This window comes from Lissotriton vulgaris, chromosome 5, assembly GCF_964263255.1.
Source record: "Lissotriton vulgaris chromosome 5, aLisVul1.2, whole genome shotgun sequence".
NCBI lineage: Eukaryota > Metazoa > Chordata > Amphibia > Caudata > Salamandridae > Lissotriton > Lissotriton vulgaris.
The window spans coordinates 1,841,455,981-1,841,468,476 of NC_141693.1; the positions used below are offsets into that span (position 1 = coordinate 1,841,455,981).

Here is a 12,496-nt window from a genome sequence, read left to right on the forward strand (position 1 = left end):
GTGAATAAGATTTCAGAATCTAAAATTACTTCCAGGTTCTTAACTTTCATTTTACTGAAGTATGATGCTGCAAGCTTGGCGTGCAACTGAAACATCAGCGAAGTGGAAATCATGTCTTTCTATGGCCAGGAGTTATGTCTTGGCCCCTTCATACAAAGGAAATTATCTTTCAACCAAATGCATGGTTATGGCAGGTGGATATGTTGGCTGGCTTCACTGGCCTGTTTTCTAGGTGAGAGTGGATTTGGAGGTTTGCTCAGTGCTTAAGACAGAGATGTACATGTGGGCTATGGTAATTGTTAAATGGCGAACTAGGGTATGCCAAATGACACCTTCCAAGGTAGTGATACCATTGACGAAGTTCCTTAAGTCTATTCAGCCGACATCATAGGCTGCAGTGAGGTGTGTGTACGGCTGTGTTTTTTTTGTTTACGGGTGATAGCAGTTCTTTTTGATGTGAGTCATTTCCAAATTCCGTGCTCCTTACTGGCTTGGATATTGGAGTTTGTGTATTCTTACGTGTAGCTGTCTTGTAATTTTGCTTTCCATAATCCTGCTGAGTTGAGTAGGTTGGATTCTGATATACACTTCTAAACACACAATTCCTAACCTTGTGAATAATCTCCAGGCGTCAGACTAATCTGGAAACTTTTAGATGAGATGGTGTAGCGTAACCTCCTCAGCTGCCAACTTTGGAGCCAGAGGGAACCAGGTTCAAGTCTAGGAATTGGCGGTCTGTGATTCTTGGCAAATCATGTAAACTCCTGTGCCTACAATTCAGTTCCTTGAGACGCTCATGGGTAATGTTCCACGGTTTACGAATCCTGAATTTTAGAGCAGGACTCCTGCTTTCTGGTTGGGTATTATGCAGCTCCGTGCCAAAAACATTCCACTCCAGAAGTTAGGAGTGGGGTCGCATGTAAGCACCACCTATGCACTCTGAAGTCAGTTGCTTTCTTAGGATGTCCGTACCATCAGACGCAGAGCCTATGTGCATGACCAGTATGTAGATCCCTAAATTGGGACCCTTTTAGAGTTTGCAGTTAGATAAAGTATCCTGCTGAGAGATTGTTACTAAAGATAAGTTAGTTACTTGTTCTTGTGATGGATACTTCTAATCGCAGATTCCTTACCTTGTGAATAGATCCCAAAGTAGTACCTCCCAATGTGGTGAGGTCTGTGAACTGGCTCATACCAAAAACTCCTGCAGGACTAAGGAGGCAAAGTGCCACTCTCAACGGACCTGACTATCGAGGTAGAGTGCTTCCTGAACATGTGTACAGGCACCGATGTAGCTACCTGACAGATACCAGGACAGGTACTCCGTGTTCTAAAACAGAGGTAGCAGTTTTACTGCTCTAAATGTTTCCGGGTCCTGTCTGACACATAGGGAATATTCACAAGGTGAGGAATCTGCCGTTAAATAGGCTATGCACCAGACAGATTGTTATGGAAGGTAAGTAACTTATTCAATTAGCCAATGGTTGATCATGATTGTCAGGTCTGCAGATGGTTTCTTTAGCATATATGAGATAGCAGCATGTATGCTGCAACTTCTTGCTGTGTTGATCATGATTGTTTGATCTGCCTCCGGAGAAAGGAGGAAATCTTTATGACACTTCCATTCACACTAACACAGCTTCACACATATTGTTCCACATTCACGCTCTACTGTCATATCTAAAAGCCCTGACGCTGTTCCATGTATTTGTTTTATACATGGGTGTAGGAAAGTGAGTTTCTCTTGCAGTACCCCACACTTTTTGCCTGGCTGTAGATGCAACTTTGACTGTAGAGTACTGGCTCCCTGCTAACCAGGTTCCCAGTACCAATGTTCTTTCCCTAAAACTATACCACAGTTGGCACCACTTTAGCTACCCCTATAAATCTGTAGTAAGTCGTACCCCTGGTACATAGGGCATGGGTACTGTAGAGGGTCCTATGGGGCTGCAGCATTGGTTGTGCCACCCCAGGGACCCTTCCCCCAAGGCTATGCTCTCTGCCATTGCAGGCTTCGTGTTTTGTGACAGAGAAAACTGAAGAGTCGACGGGGCACACATCCCTGTGTGCCATGCCGACAAACATTGCATTAGATATTGGATAGATGCCCCTCCAGCATGTTGTAGCCCTAAGACAGGGTGCACTATATCTCCTGTGAGGACATATCTGCATGAGCATATACGCCCCTTCAATGTCCTTGTCGATTCCTGGATATTATAATTGACCAGGCAACTCATAGTCAGTACATGAACTGGACACTCGTCATTACAAATTCCCCAGTTGCATGATGGCTTCACTGAAGTATGTGATGTTTGGCACCACACATCTCAGCAATAATAAACCTGCACTGATTCCAGTGTCAGATTTATTAAAAATTACACACAGGATTCTTTAGAGGGGTCCCCTGAAACCCACCAATCCTCCGTATGGTCACCGACTGGCCTGAGCCAGCCTACTACCACCAGACAGTGTTCTGTGTGCTCAGAGGCAAAAAACAATGCCTTTCCTTTGTGAAGGTGTTCACACCTCCCCCTGGTCAGGAAGAGCCATCCGTGGCAGGGAGCTTCAAAGGATTGCCGCCTTTGTAATTCGACCCCAGCCTCTCCTGTTAGAGGAAGCAGGCCGCCTTCCTGTCCTCACACCCTTTTTGACTGTAGGACAGGCGGGACAGGCGGGAAAACTTAAAAAGAATAGGAGGTGTACCTCCTCTGCCAACTCCACCTCTCAGGTGCTGGCAGCAAGGTGAAGTATACTCTTCAGTATCCACCATCTTGAAGATGTTGGGACTCATGCAATCAGGGCTAGGTTTATGTCCTCCTCCATCTGGAGGTGGGCATAATAGACAGTGTACACACCGCAGTTAAGGGGTCCATTGGCCACTACCTTGTAACACCCCTAAATCTAGTATTTAAGTGTCATCCCCAGACATTTCCTGACGACCTAAGAACAGCCGGTCACCCCAAAGTCACACCAGAAGAGAAGATTGCAGAGAACTACTGTGTTGGCCCCAGCCCTATAAACCTGTCTGCAGCCCCCAGCAATTCGGATCAGAAAGACGACTCTCTCAGCCCAGTGACTTCCAGAACCTTGGAAGACTGCCTTCCTTCGATAAAGACCAAGATCTCCTTAGAACAGCGAACTTGTACACAAAGCAACCATTGTCAAAGTAGAGACTCTGTGACTTGAAGAACCGCGAAGACTGCCCCCGGTTCCACCTCTGCACGAACCCCTTGGGCCCACGTCCAAGTGCCAAATGGTTCCAGCAAGATTCCCCAGCGCTCCAGAGCCAGAGTCCACTGTGAGCTGACATCATTCGGACTCCACATTGCCGCCTGCAGTATCTGCACGGAGACCCCCTCAACTGGGATCGCTAGACGCTGATCTGCTCCGGTCAGTCGTTTCCAATGCCAAATACCACCTTGCACCCATCCGCCCTGGGCCTTGGTGAAGAAGGCCAAAGGTGGCTCTCTATGTCCCCGAGCATCGCAACTTACCTCTACAGCTCTTGGTTCCCTTCGACTGGCCTTGTGGCTTGAGCCTTTGGCCCTTTTCCGATTTGGCCTTTCTCCATTGCTTTTCATAGAGCACCCTATGCTGTGTTGGCACCCTTCACACGGCTGCTTCTGTGACGCCGGTGGTGTAGTATTGGTATTGCCTTAGTCCCTCATCCAGTGTTTGCTTCAGCCCCCAGTGACTGGTCTCCAAACCACTTTTACTTACCTGCAAGCAGCCCCTGTCCAATTGCCCTAGTCCCCATTGATTTGTATTGGGCATGGACCAAGAACTTGCACCCTGCGCCCGGCCGCCTGTGTGCCTCTAGTTGTGTACTGTTGATCTGAACTGAACCTTGCCCAATACTTATCTTAACTTCTAAAGACTGGTCTTGTAAGTCGATATTACCCATGTGTATGCTGATCGTTTTCTTCCTCGCACAGGTTAAGATTCCAAAGTGTGAAAATTGCTGTGTCCACTTTTTAGATTGAAAAATATTTCAATTGCAAAACGTATTTTTCTAAGACTTCTGTGGTGCTACAAAATAATATGACTCTATAGTCATTTTATAAACTGGTCTCCAAATTATTCATTGAGTGTGTGTCTCATTTATTACCACTGTGTGTACAGCAAATTCTCAACAATGCGCTCTGATAAGCCTAACTGCTTGCCCACACTACCACAAAAGAGAGCATTAGTATTATCTACTTTAGCCTCTGTAAACCCTCCTCGGATCCACTCAACTCTCTGCACACTATACCTCATTTTGGTATAGTATGTAGAGGGCTAGTCTCCTACAGTGGCTATTTGTAGAATACACAGTTTCCATTCCTGGCTTCCTCATTCTTGGAGGAGATAAGTGAAGATCATAATTTATGACATCTAATGAAGAGATGCACCAGGCCAGTTCGTAAAGTATTGTGAACGCTCCATACGCAGTCATACTAGTAGGCATTCTGTCACAACTTGCACGGACACATGCGTCTGCTCTGCACAGTCACAATTCCACAATTACTAGCACAAGTTATCCTTCTCGAGCACAGCTCCACTCAAGCTGTCACTTACCCATTACCCAGTTCCATAAGCACTGTCAAATATATATGCCTGCATACTGACAGCTCCACGCCTGCTAATGATATTCTACTGGTATATGAAAGCCAAAATATCAACATGCCAAAATGTTGTGGCAAAAATATTGACAAGAAGAAAATTTTGAAAGTGAGTAGAGAAAGGTAAGTATAAGTTTCAATATACGTAACCCCACATATGTGCATATAGGCAATCTATGCATCTTCAGTATACCCAGACGTGGAGATAAGATTAGTAAGCCTACATTTGCCAGTGTATGTTTACCTAGACGCTTTTCTCCTTGTCAATATTTTGGCCTCAATAATTTCTAACGTTGATATTTTTGTATATTATATTCTGACATACAACCCTTACGACAACACTCTACACATACTGCCGCACATCCAGACAAACTTTCATGACTCCGGGTGCTCTGGCACAGCTCCGCATACACTCACATAGCTGCACACATGTTGTTACATAAAGACACAGCTCCACACTGAGTAACATATCTCTCTATGTGCTTGGATGAGTTTGGCATTGTCATAGCGCCAGCAATCCTAATAATAAAGGTAACACTCCCGGGAGCAGATGCCGGGAATTCTGAACTTGAGAGCCACATGTACCAACCTGTCCTACAGTACAAGGAGGCACAAAGAAAAGATAACTAAAAAGACCTCTTTTTCTGGCTGTTATAGAAAACGTTTGAAGAAGTACTTGTTTTCATGCTTTATTTTCCTAACTTTTCTTCTGCCATCTTTCTTTTCCTTGCTTTCCTTCAGCAGACCTTGTGGAGATATAAAGCCGGTACGGTGTGGTTCACTCTTGCACTAATACCTCCATTAGGTGATGATAAGAGAGCTGCGACAAGGGAGAGGGCAGCAGGGCTCTTGCCTGCCACTGCCTTGAGGTGTGGGTGTTTTGAAGGCATTTCCTTGATGCCAGGGACAGGGCTTCCTCATCCTCGCATCTCTCTTACCACGCCAGCTACTAGTCCATTTCATAGTGTGTTGCGGAGTCTCTGTGTGTTGCATTGCTCCTCCCATTCCTCTCACTGCCGCTACCACTGTGGGCATGGCTCTTCCCAAGGACTTTTCCTGCTGTACCCACTGTTTCCTCAGAGCTAACTTGCTTTTGAAGTTTGAGAAATAACAATCGTTCCATTCTGTCCTTGTCTTGAATCTTTCTGCCATATCCATTGTACAATGTCTGATCATCTGTGTTTACCTCAGGGAGGTGGAGCTTTCAAGGTGGATGGGGGCTTTAGGCAAGTGGGATCACTGCATGAAGTCTGGCCCCCAACTGGGGAGAGGTCTAAACACTGAGGCAGTAGAGAGACTTTAAGCATTAAAATACCCTAACCAACAATTACAATTCTGGGAACCGTTCTTTGCTCATCTGTGTCCAATTTAAGGTCATTTCAACTATATCCATTAAGTCTACCAAATAGTTTCGCATAGTTAGTCTTTTTCTGGCTGAAAGCCACACTAGTATGATGGTTAGAAAGCTAACGTAATACAATTGTCTCCTTGTGGGCACTGCAAAACCCTCAGAAGGTGAGGAATTCCTGGGCTATTGTAGTTACCAATAGCCTTAGACATGAGATCCTGACAGCAGTGCTCAAAACAGTGCACCGGCTATCTGCTCAATCAAGAGTGATACTTCAGGTCTTTACCTTAACTCTTAAGGCCATCATTTCTAATTTCTGCTTTGTGTGAAGAACACATTAAAGCTGACAATACTCTTAAGAGACTTTCACTCTGAAGCTCTCCCCACCTCTGGTGCAGGAGGGCTGGGGCAAGCAAAAGATAACTAGTCTCTGGTGAAAGATTGTTGTGGATTGTCTGCCAGAATTGTTTGCGTAGCACTTTTCCCCCTAAGTTGGCAGGGTATGCCTAGACGTGGGTCCCTTGCTCACTGTGCCACTGGATTCAAGCTAGCCTGGCTGATGAAGAGTAATACCCAGAAACCGGGCCCAGGATGCTTGTTTACAGCCGAGGGATGGCCTGGCTTGGCAGTTCGGTCTGGACTGTTCCCATGAGGCACAGGGTCAAGACCGATTTGCATATGGCTGGGTCTAAACTGGGGTGGCATGGTGAGCAAAAGAACAATGGATTTAACCCAGATCTCTTGACTGGGGGTGGACGTATGATTTATTCAGCATTCCATCTATCATTGTTTGCGTAGCATTGTTTGTGTAGCAGAATTCATTCTACAGTCTAGCACTATTCTTTTGTTTAGGAAAACCTGAAAAGACTAATGTTCCATGTCAAATCTACAGGGGAACACTGAAAGAACATTGATGAACCATGTCCTAATTAAGTTCCATTGATGTATAAGCTTATTATTATAAGGATGATCTTGAGGCTCCTGTAGCACACCACCACAAATGGTCAGTCTTAGTACCATAGACAAGAGCTCCAGCTGTGAGTAGGAGATCCATAGCCATCACCCACAGGAAGGTGGAGGATTTAAATGATGGAAATTTGTATACTACGTGAAGGCCCAGCGTTTCTTCTACTCCCACAGTGTGCTCATTGAAAACACTGACTGAGCATACAGAAGGCGGTTGTTTTAGTTATTTCCTCTTGATTCTTGAGTCTACTGGTACCTCCTCGGTGATTCCTAAAATACGTGACACCCCTCTAGGCTCTCATAGTCTATAAGAATGCCACCCTCCCCACTCTTGTGATTGTGTGTCTTTACTCCAGTATTGGTGGCTCCTGTTTCATGGATCTGTTTGTGAATGGGTGTCCACCATTCCTTTTATAGGTTTTCATCCATTGTGTATGTCTGTGGGGCCTTGAACAGAGGGATGGCATTGGCTGTTTACCTACCACTTATTCACAGCTTCGCTTCAGACTTGTTTCAGTCATTCATTCAATGTTGGTGGTTCTTTCTCTATTTCATTTGTGTTTCACTCAACGCTGGAAGCTCCTCAGTTCATAATTGTGTTCATGTTTGAGTATATTCACTTCATTTTGTTGGCTTCTCTTTTACTAATCTGTTTATGATTGGCAATTTCTCTTCTGTAACGGAGCTCCACATTTTCATTGTGAATTTGTTATAGTCTTCCTGCCTTATTCATTCCATGTTGTAGTTCACACTTCCATTAATGTGTTTGTCACTGGATATAATATCTTGAAACCTCTCCTACATTGGTTATGTGTTCAGCTGGCATTTTCCTCCACTTCTCAATTAGTAGTTTTGCTTCTATGATTGCCTGTCCTCCTTTGATTTATACGCTCTTATTAGATCGTATATCATTGGCCCCTGTGCTTTTGAGATGTTTGTAGCATAGGTTAGCAGCTTGCGGTGATGAATTTGAATTTTAGCTTTATGTTTTTTGTGGAAACCAACTATCATTACTTTTTGTGGCAAGAGGGACTGAATCAGAGATGGAAGAGAGAAAATTATTTATAGAGGCGATCTCTGTCTCATCACAAACCGATTTCTCTCCAAATCCCAAACATAAGCCACACCTATGCGTGGCAAGTATGTGGGGCTCTATGCTCGCTGAAGCAACACACTTGCCCTTCATTCGTGTGATGGCAAGAAGTGAAGTAATCTTCCCAGTAGCGACACCTTGCAATCGGTTGATTTGAAGTGACGCTCTAACTAGTGTTACAGAACAGCCATTGTTGGTTTAAGAGTTTTTTTCAATGTGTTTGTGGCTTCAACCCAACCTCTATCACCTCACGCAGTTGTTAAACTAATTATCTAACCCCACCCCCTAATCTGGGCTTTTCCTTTCTTGTGCTTACAGATTCCACGAATAGTGACTCTGCTAAATCAAAGGTAAGGACTGCTTTGGGAGTTATTGAGAGTTAATGAGAGAGAGGGAAGCAGGTAGATGTATCCTGTGGTTCCTGTCCACCAATCACAAGAGTCCTGGTGTACGTGCATTTGGTTATCATTTCAGTTTATGTGGAAATTGAAAATTAGCTATGGTGACCAAAGCGTGTTTGCTAAGTTACCCTAGCACTACACTCAGTGAATGGAAGGATTCATTCTAACATTTCCTAATAACCCACTGGTTGAGAAATTCTGGGCAAAAATAAGAGTGCCAGAACAATGGGTACCATTGGCAAGTGTGGCTACGACAGCTGGAACAAACATGCCATCCTTTTTCATTTATTATGTGAAAAGGACTCTCATGCACATGCAAAATGCTTGTGAATCGATTATTGTATGTTGTATGCCTTTAACAGCATTGTTTACTTGCAATTTCACTGTGTTTCCTAGTAGAATCTGTATGGTTCCTTTTTGTGTCTGTTTGGTTTTGGCAAACAAGAAAGCCCAGGCTCCCATGCCTTCCATGTACTTCATTGACTTTCAGTGTGAATATTTAAAAGTAATAGTGTGACATTTGGCGTTATAACATTTTGTTGGGGTAGGGATTAATGTATGTTTTATCTTGCTGTGGTGATGTGATTGCATTGTTGTGACTGTATTGTATAGCATTAGAACAGTGCTGGGATGGTTAAGCATACATAAGTGGTAGGTGATAGTACTGGTTAGTGTTGGGGGATGATATTCTTGTGAGTGGCTTTGCCTTAGATTGGAGGTGAATACTGTTGCCTTGGGGTTGTGTGGGATGTCACCTAGTAATGGTGGATGGTGAGCTACAGTGATGGTGGTCTTTTAAAGAAGAGGATAGTTTGTTTTGAGGTACTGACTTTGTTGTTTTGGATTGGTGGATCCATTCTTGACATTGTGATTGATAGTAGTGTAAATAGTAATAGTAATGTAATCATGACTAATAAAAGGTGATATTATTGAGTAGCAGACATATTTTCTGAGTAGTGGGTGTATTAAATGGTAATGGGGGATTTTTGTTGTCTTGGAGAGGTTGATAGGGTTGATTTAGAGGTTGTGTGTGTTATTTTGGAGAGGTAGATGGTGCTGTCATGGCATGCTTGTGATAATGTCTTGAAGAAGTGCAAGATATAGCCCTGAAGTCATGGTAACTATGGTAAATAGAACTGTCTTAGAGTGATGAACAAGTCTGTATTGGGGTGGTATATGATGTTATCTAGGACTAGTGGAATTATTTGCTAGTTGGTAGATCTATTATTTTGGAATGGCAGATGGCATTATTTTGGAGTGGTAGGTAGATGGTGGTCTCTTGGAATGATAGAGAGTGGGGTCGTGAAGTATTAGTGAATAGTACTGACTTGGAGTGGTAAGCTGTTTTGTCTTGAAATGGTGGTGATTAGTAGTATAGTGGGATATTTGGTGAATGGTGTTGCTTTGGTGTTTTGGATGGTATTGTATTGGAATTGTGGTGAGTGGTATTGTCATGCATGCCTCCACTTACAGAAGGTGTTTTCTTTTCCCTTATAGGGCTCATGGGGATCCAAGAAGGATATCTATAGTAGAGAGATGTTATCCATCTCCTTCATTTCAGCAGTAAACCGCAAAAGGAAGAAGAGGAGAGAGGCAAAACGCTTTGGGAGCAGCACTGATGACGACTCCGAACACGAACCAGCGAAAAGTGCCAATCTGGCCCGATCTGAAGAGAGCCAGGAAGGAGAGAGAGAGCGGGGTACTGATGCACAGGAGACAGGACCAGCCCTGAGATGCACAAACACCAGCATAGGAGGCTTTGGTAGTAAAGAGACCAAGGTGGAAGAACAACCACCAGAGGAAGGTGGATCTACAGACACTCCAGCTGGTCCAGCTCGTTCAGAAGTGGATGTGGTCAAACCTGAAAAGATGGATGGGGGACAACATGGAGGCGTGCCAGGGGACTTTACACAGACAGAGCTTGTTGAGGGGCGAGAGGATGCCGCCAAAACTGCCAGTGGTGACAGTGGGCATTCAAAGCAGGGCATCAAGCAATGGCAGGCCCCAGAGGCACTACAAGATGACAGGATCCCAGCAGATGCTCGTTCTATTGTGTCTGGTTACTCCACCCTGTCTACCATCGACCACAGCGTCTGCTCGGAGGTTCAGTCAGTGGCCGAGAGTCGCGGCGATGAGGCAGATGACGAGAGGAGTGAATTCAGCCATTTGGAGACGGACACTGAGAGTGGGTTTACACTCCGTTTCCGACCCCAGAGGACTTCGCCAACTGCTGAGGATGATCAACCCAATCCTGGGCTCAGTGGCTTGGACAGCAGAGAGCGACTGGATCCACACAGGGGTTCAGAGCAAAAACTGCACAGTAGACCTTCATTTAATTCCCATCGACTAATCAAGTGTGATACTTTAGCCAGGAAAAAACTCTCCAGAGTGCGACAGGAAGGTGTCCCCATGAAAGAGGATTCTCAGACAGCCCGACTCCACGTCTTGGAGGAGATTCAAGCCATCCCGCCCTTTAGCAACCAGGAATCTCTTCCACACCAGCCTGAGAGGATGCCCAGATCCTCTGTGACGGAGCAGCTCAAACAGCGTCTGAAAACCTCTGCTGATGACATGTTTGGGGTGGGGATGAGAAAACCCAGCTCCCCTGAGACCAGGAGGAAGAAGAGCGCTTGGAGGAGGCACACGGTAGTCGTCCAGAGCCCTATAACAGACTTCAACTTCAACGAATGGAAAGAGAAAGAGCCGAGCAGGGATTCATCGGGACAGGGGGATCGCTTATCTTCCACCTGCCTGGGAGATCCCAAGATGGAAGGCTCAGGGGAGGCTGTCCTGCCAGAATCCTGCACTACAAATACTGAGAGATTACAGGGCAGTGAGCTGCATGACTCTGGCGGCTCCCACAGGGACCTGCACAGTGACTGGAAGGACTCGGGCCTCAGTAGCCTGGAATCCACCAAAACACGGCCATCCTCTTCATCACTAAACAATGCTATGGCAGTGGCCTCTCTGTCCTCCACCGCAATTTCCCATACCAGCAAAGACATCGAAGGGCTACCAGTGGTACCGCTGCAGGTCCCAAAACACACAGCTTCCTCCCGCTTCCATCAGTACCTGTAGCATCTTCCTGTCCCCATCCCTGCCACAACTTTAGTTTTCTAAAAAGGGAAACGTATGTGACCCTAAAGTTTCTGTAATTCAGTATTAACAATTTCAAGCTCTCATCCATTTCATTATAAGCTCTGAATTCTGGGATCAAGAGACATGAACAAGGGATAAAGTATTTGAGATGGCACCTGTCAATATATGTATTATAAGGGGGGATGCAGAGATCACCAGTGACAGGGGGCTCATCTCATCTCTCAAATACTTTTACACCACCTTTATTGTCCTACTGAACCATAGCCCATGCTATCCTGTGAGGTGGAGAGGGTTTGGGCCCAAGGGGGGCTCTTCCTGCTATGTTGGTTTACCTAATGTCTCACATCTGTCTATAGGTTGTCGAGGCTACTGTGTTCTCTTGGGAAGTTACTCTTTTTGTTATTTTTTTTTTAACGAGGAATTCTATTGTATTTAATGGTGCTTTTAATACAGTCTGGATTTATTTAAACATGCAATGACCTTTAAACCTACTCCTTTTATTCTTAAGACACATCTGTCCAAGTAGCCTAGATATTGCTGCAAGGTGAAAGACTGAATGTTAACATTAGCCATCAGAGAAATGTTTACAACTCTGGTTCCTGCCCGTGCTACAAGTGATAAATTGGAAAATCTGCTTGTGAGTTAGGAGGGAAGGTATTCTGTCGGCATCCTAAGAGAGTTACATGCACTTATTGGGAATATCCTACAGATCCCGGCCTTCTCAAAGACTGTAAATAAATTCCCAGAGCACACACTAAAGCCATCCCAAGACATTCACTGGTCACAGCTGTTTCACTGGACAAAAGCACAATCTGGAGGGAGTTTGATGGCATTGTCCTGCAGATTACTTTAGTGACCTCCCCAAGTAGCTTTAGGTGTCAATATCTGTTATAGTTGATTTATCTCCTGGTCCATTCTTCCTCTGCCCGCTTTAGCAGGTGTTATTCTACTTAAGTGTGTTGGTGTCCTTCTGAGTTTTGACTATATT

At 44.9% G+C, this 12,496-nt stretch overlaps 1 protein-coding gene across 2 annotated transcripts in view; it reads left to right on the plus strand.

The window, feature by feature from the left end:
• ARHGAP23 (Rho GTPase activating protein 23) overlaps positions 1–11,982 on the plus strand; it is a 461,228-nt gene extending 449,246 nt beyond the window's left edge. For both annotated transcript variants that reach the window (XM_086924313.1, XM_086924312.1), the window contains exons 23-24: positions 8,327–8,358; positions 9,907–11,982. In XM_086924313.1, coding sequence (XP_086780439.1) covers positions 8,327–8,358; positions 9,907–11,487 — 1,613 coding nt within the window. In that variant the 3' untranslated portion in view covers positions 11,488–11,982. The remainder of the gene's footprint in view (positions 1–8,326; positions 8,359–9,906) is intronic.
• Positions 11,983–12,496: the final 514 nt, after the last annotated feature.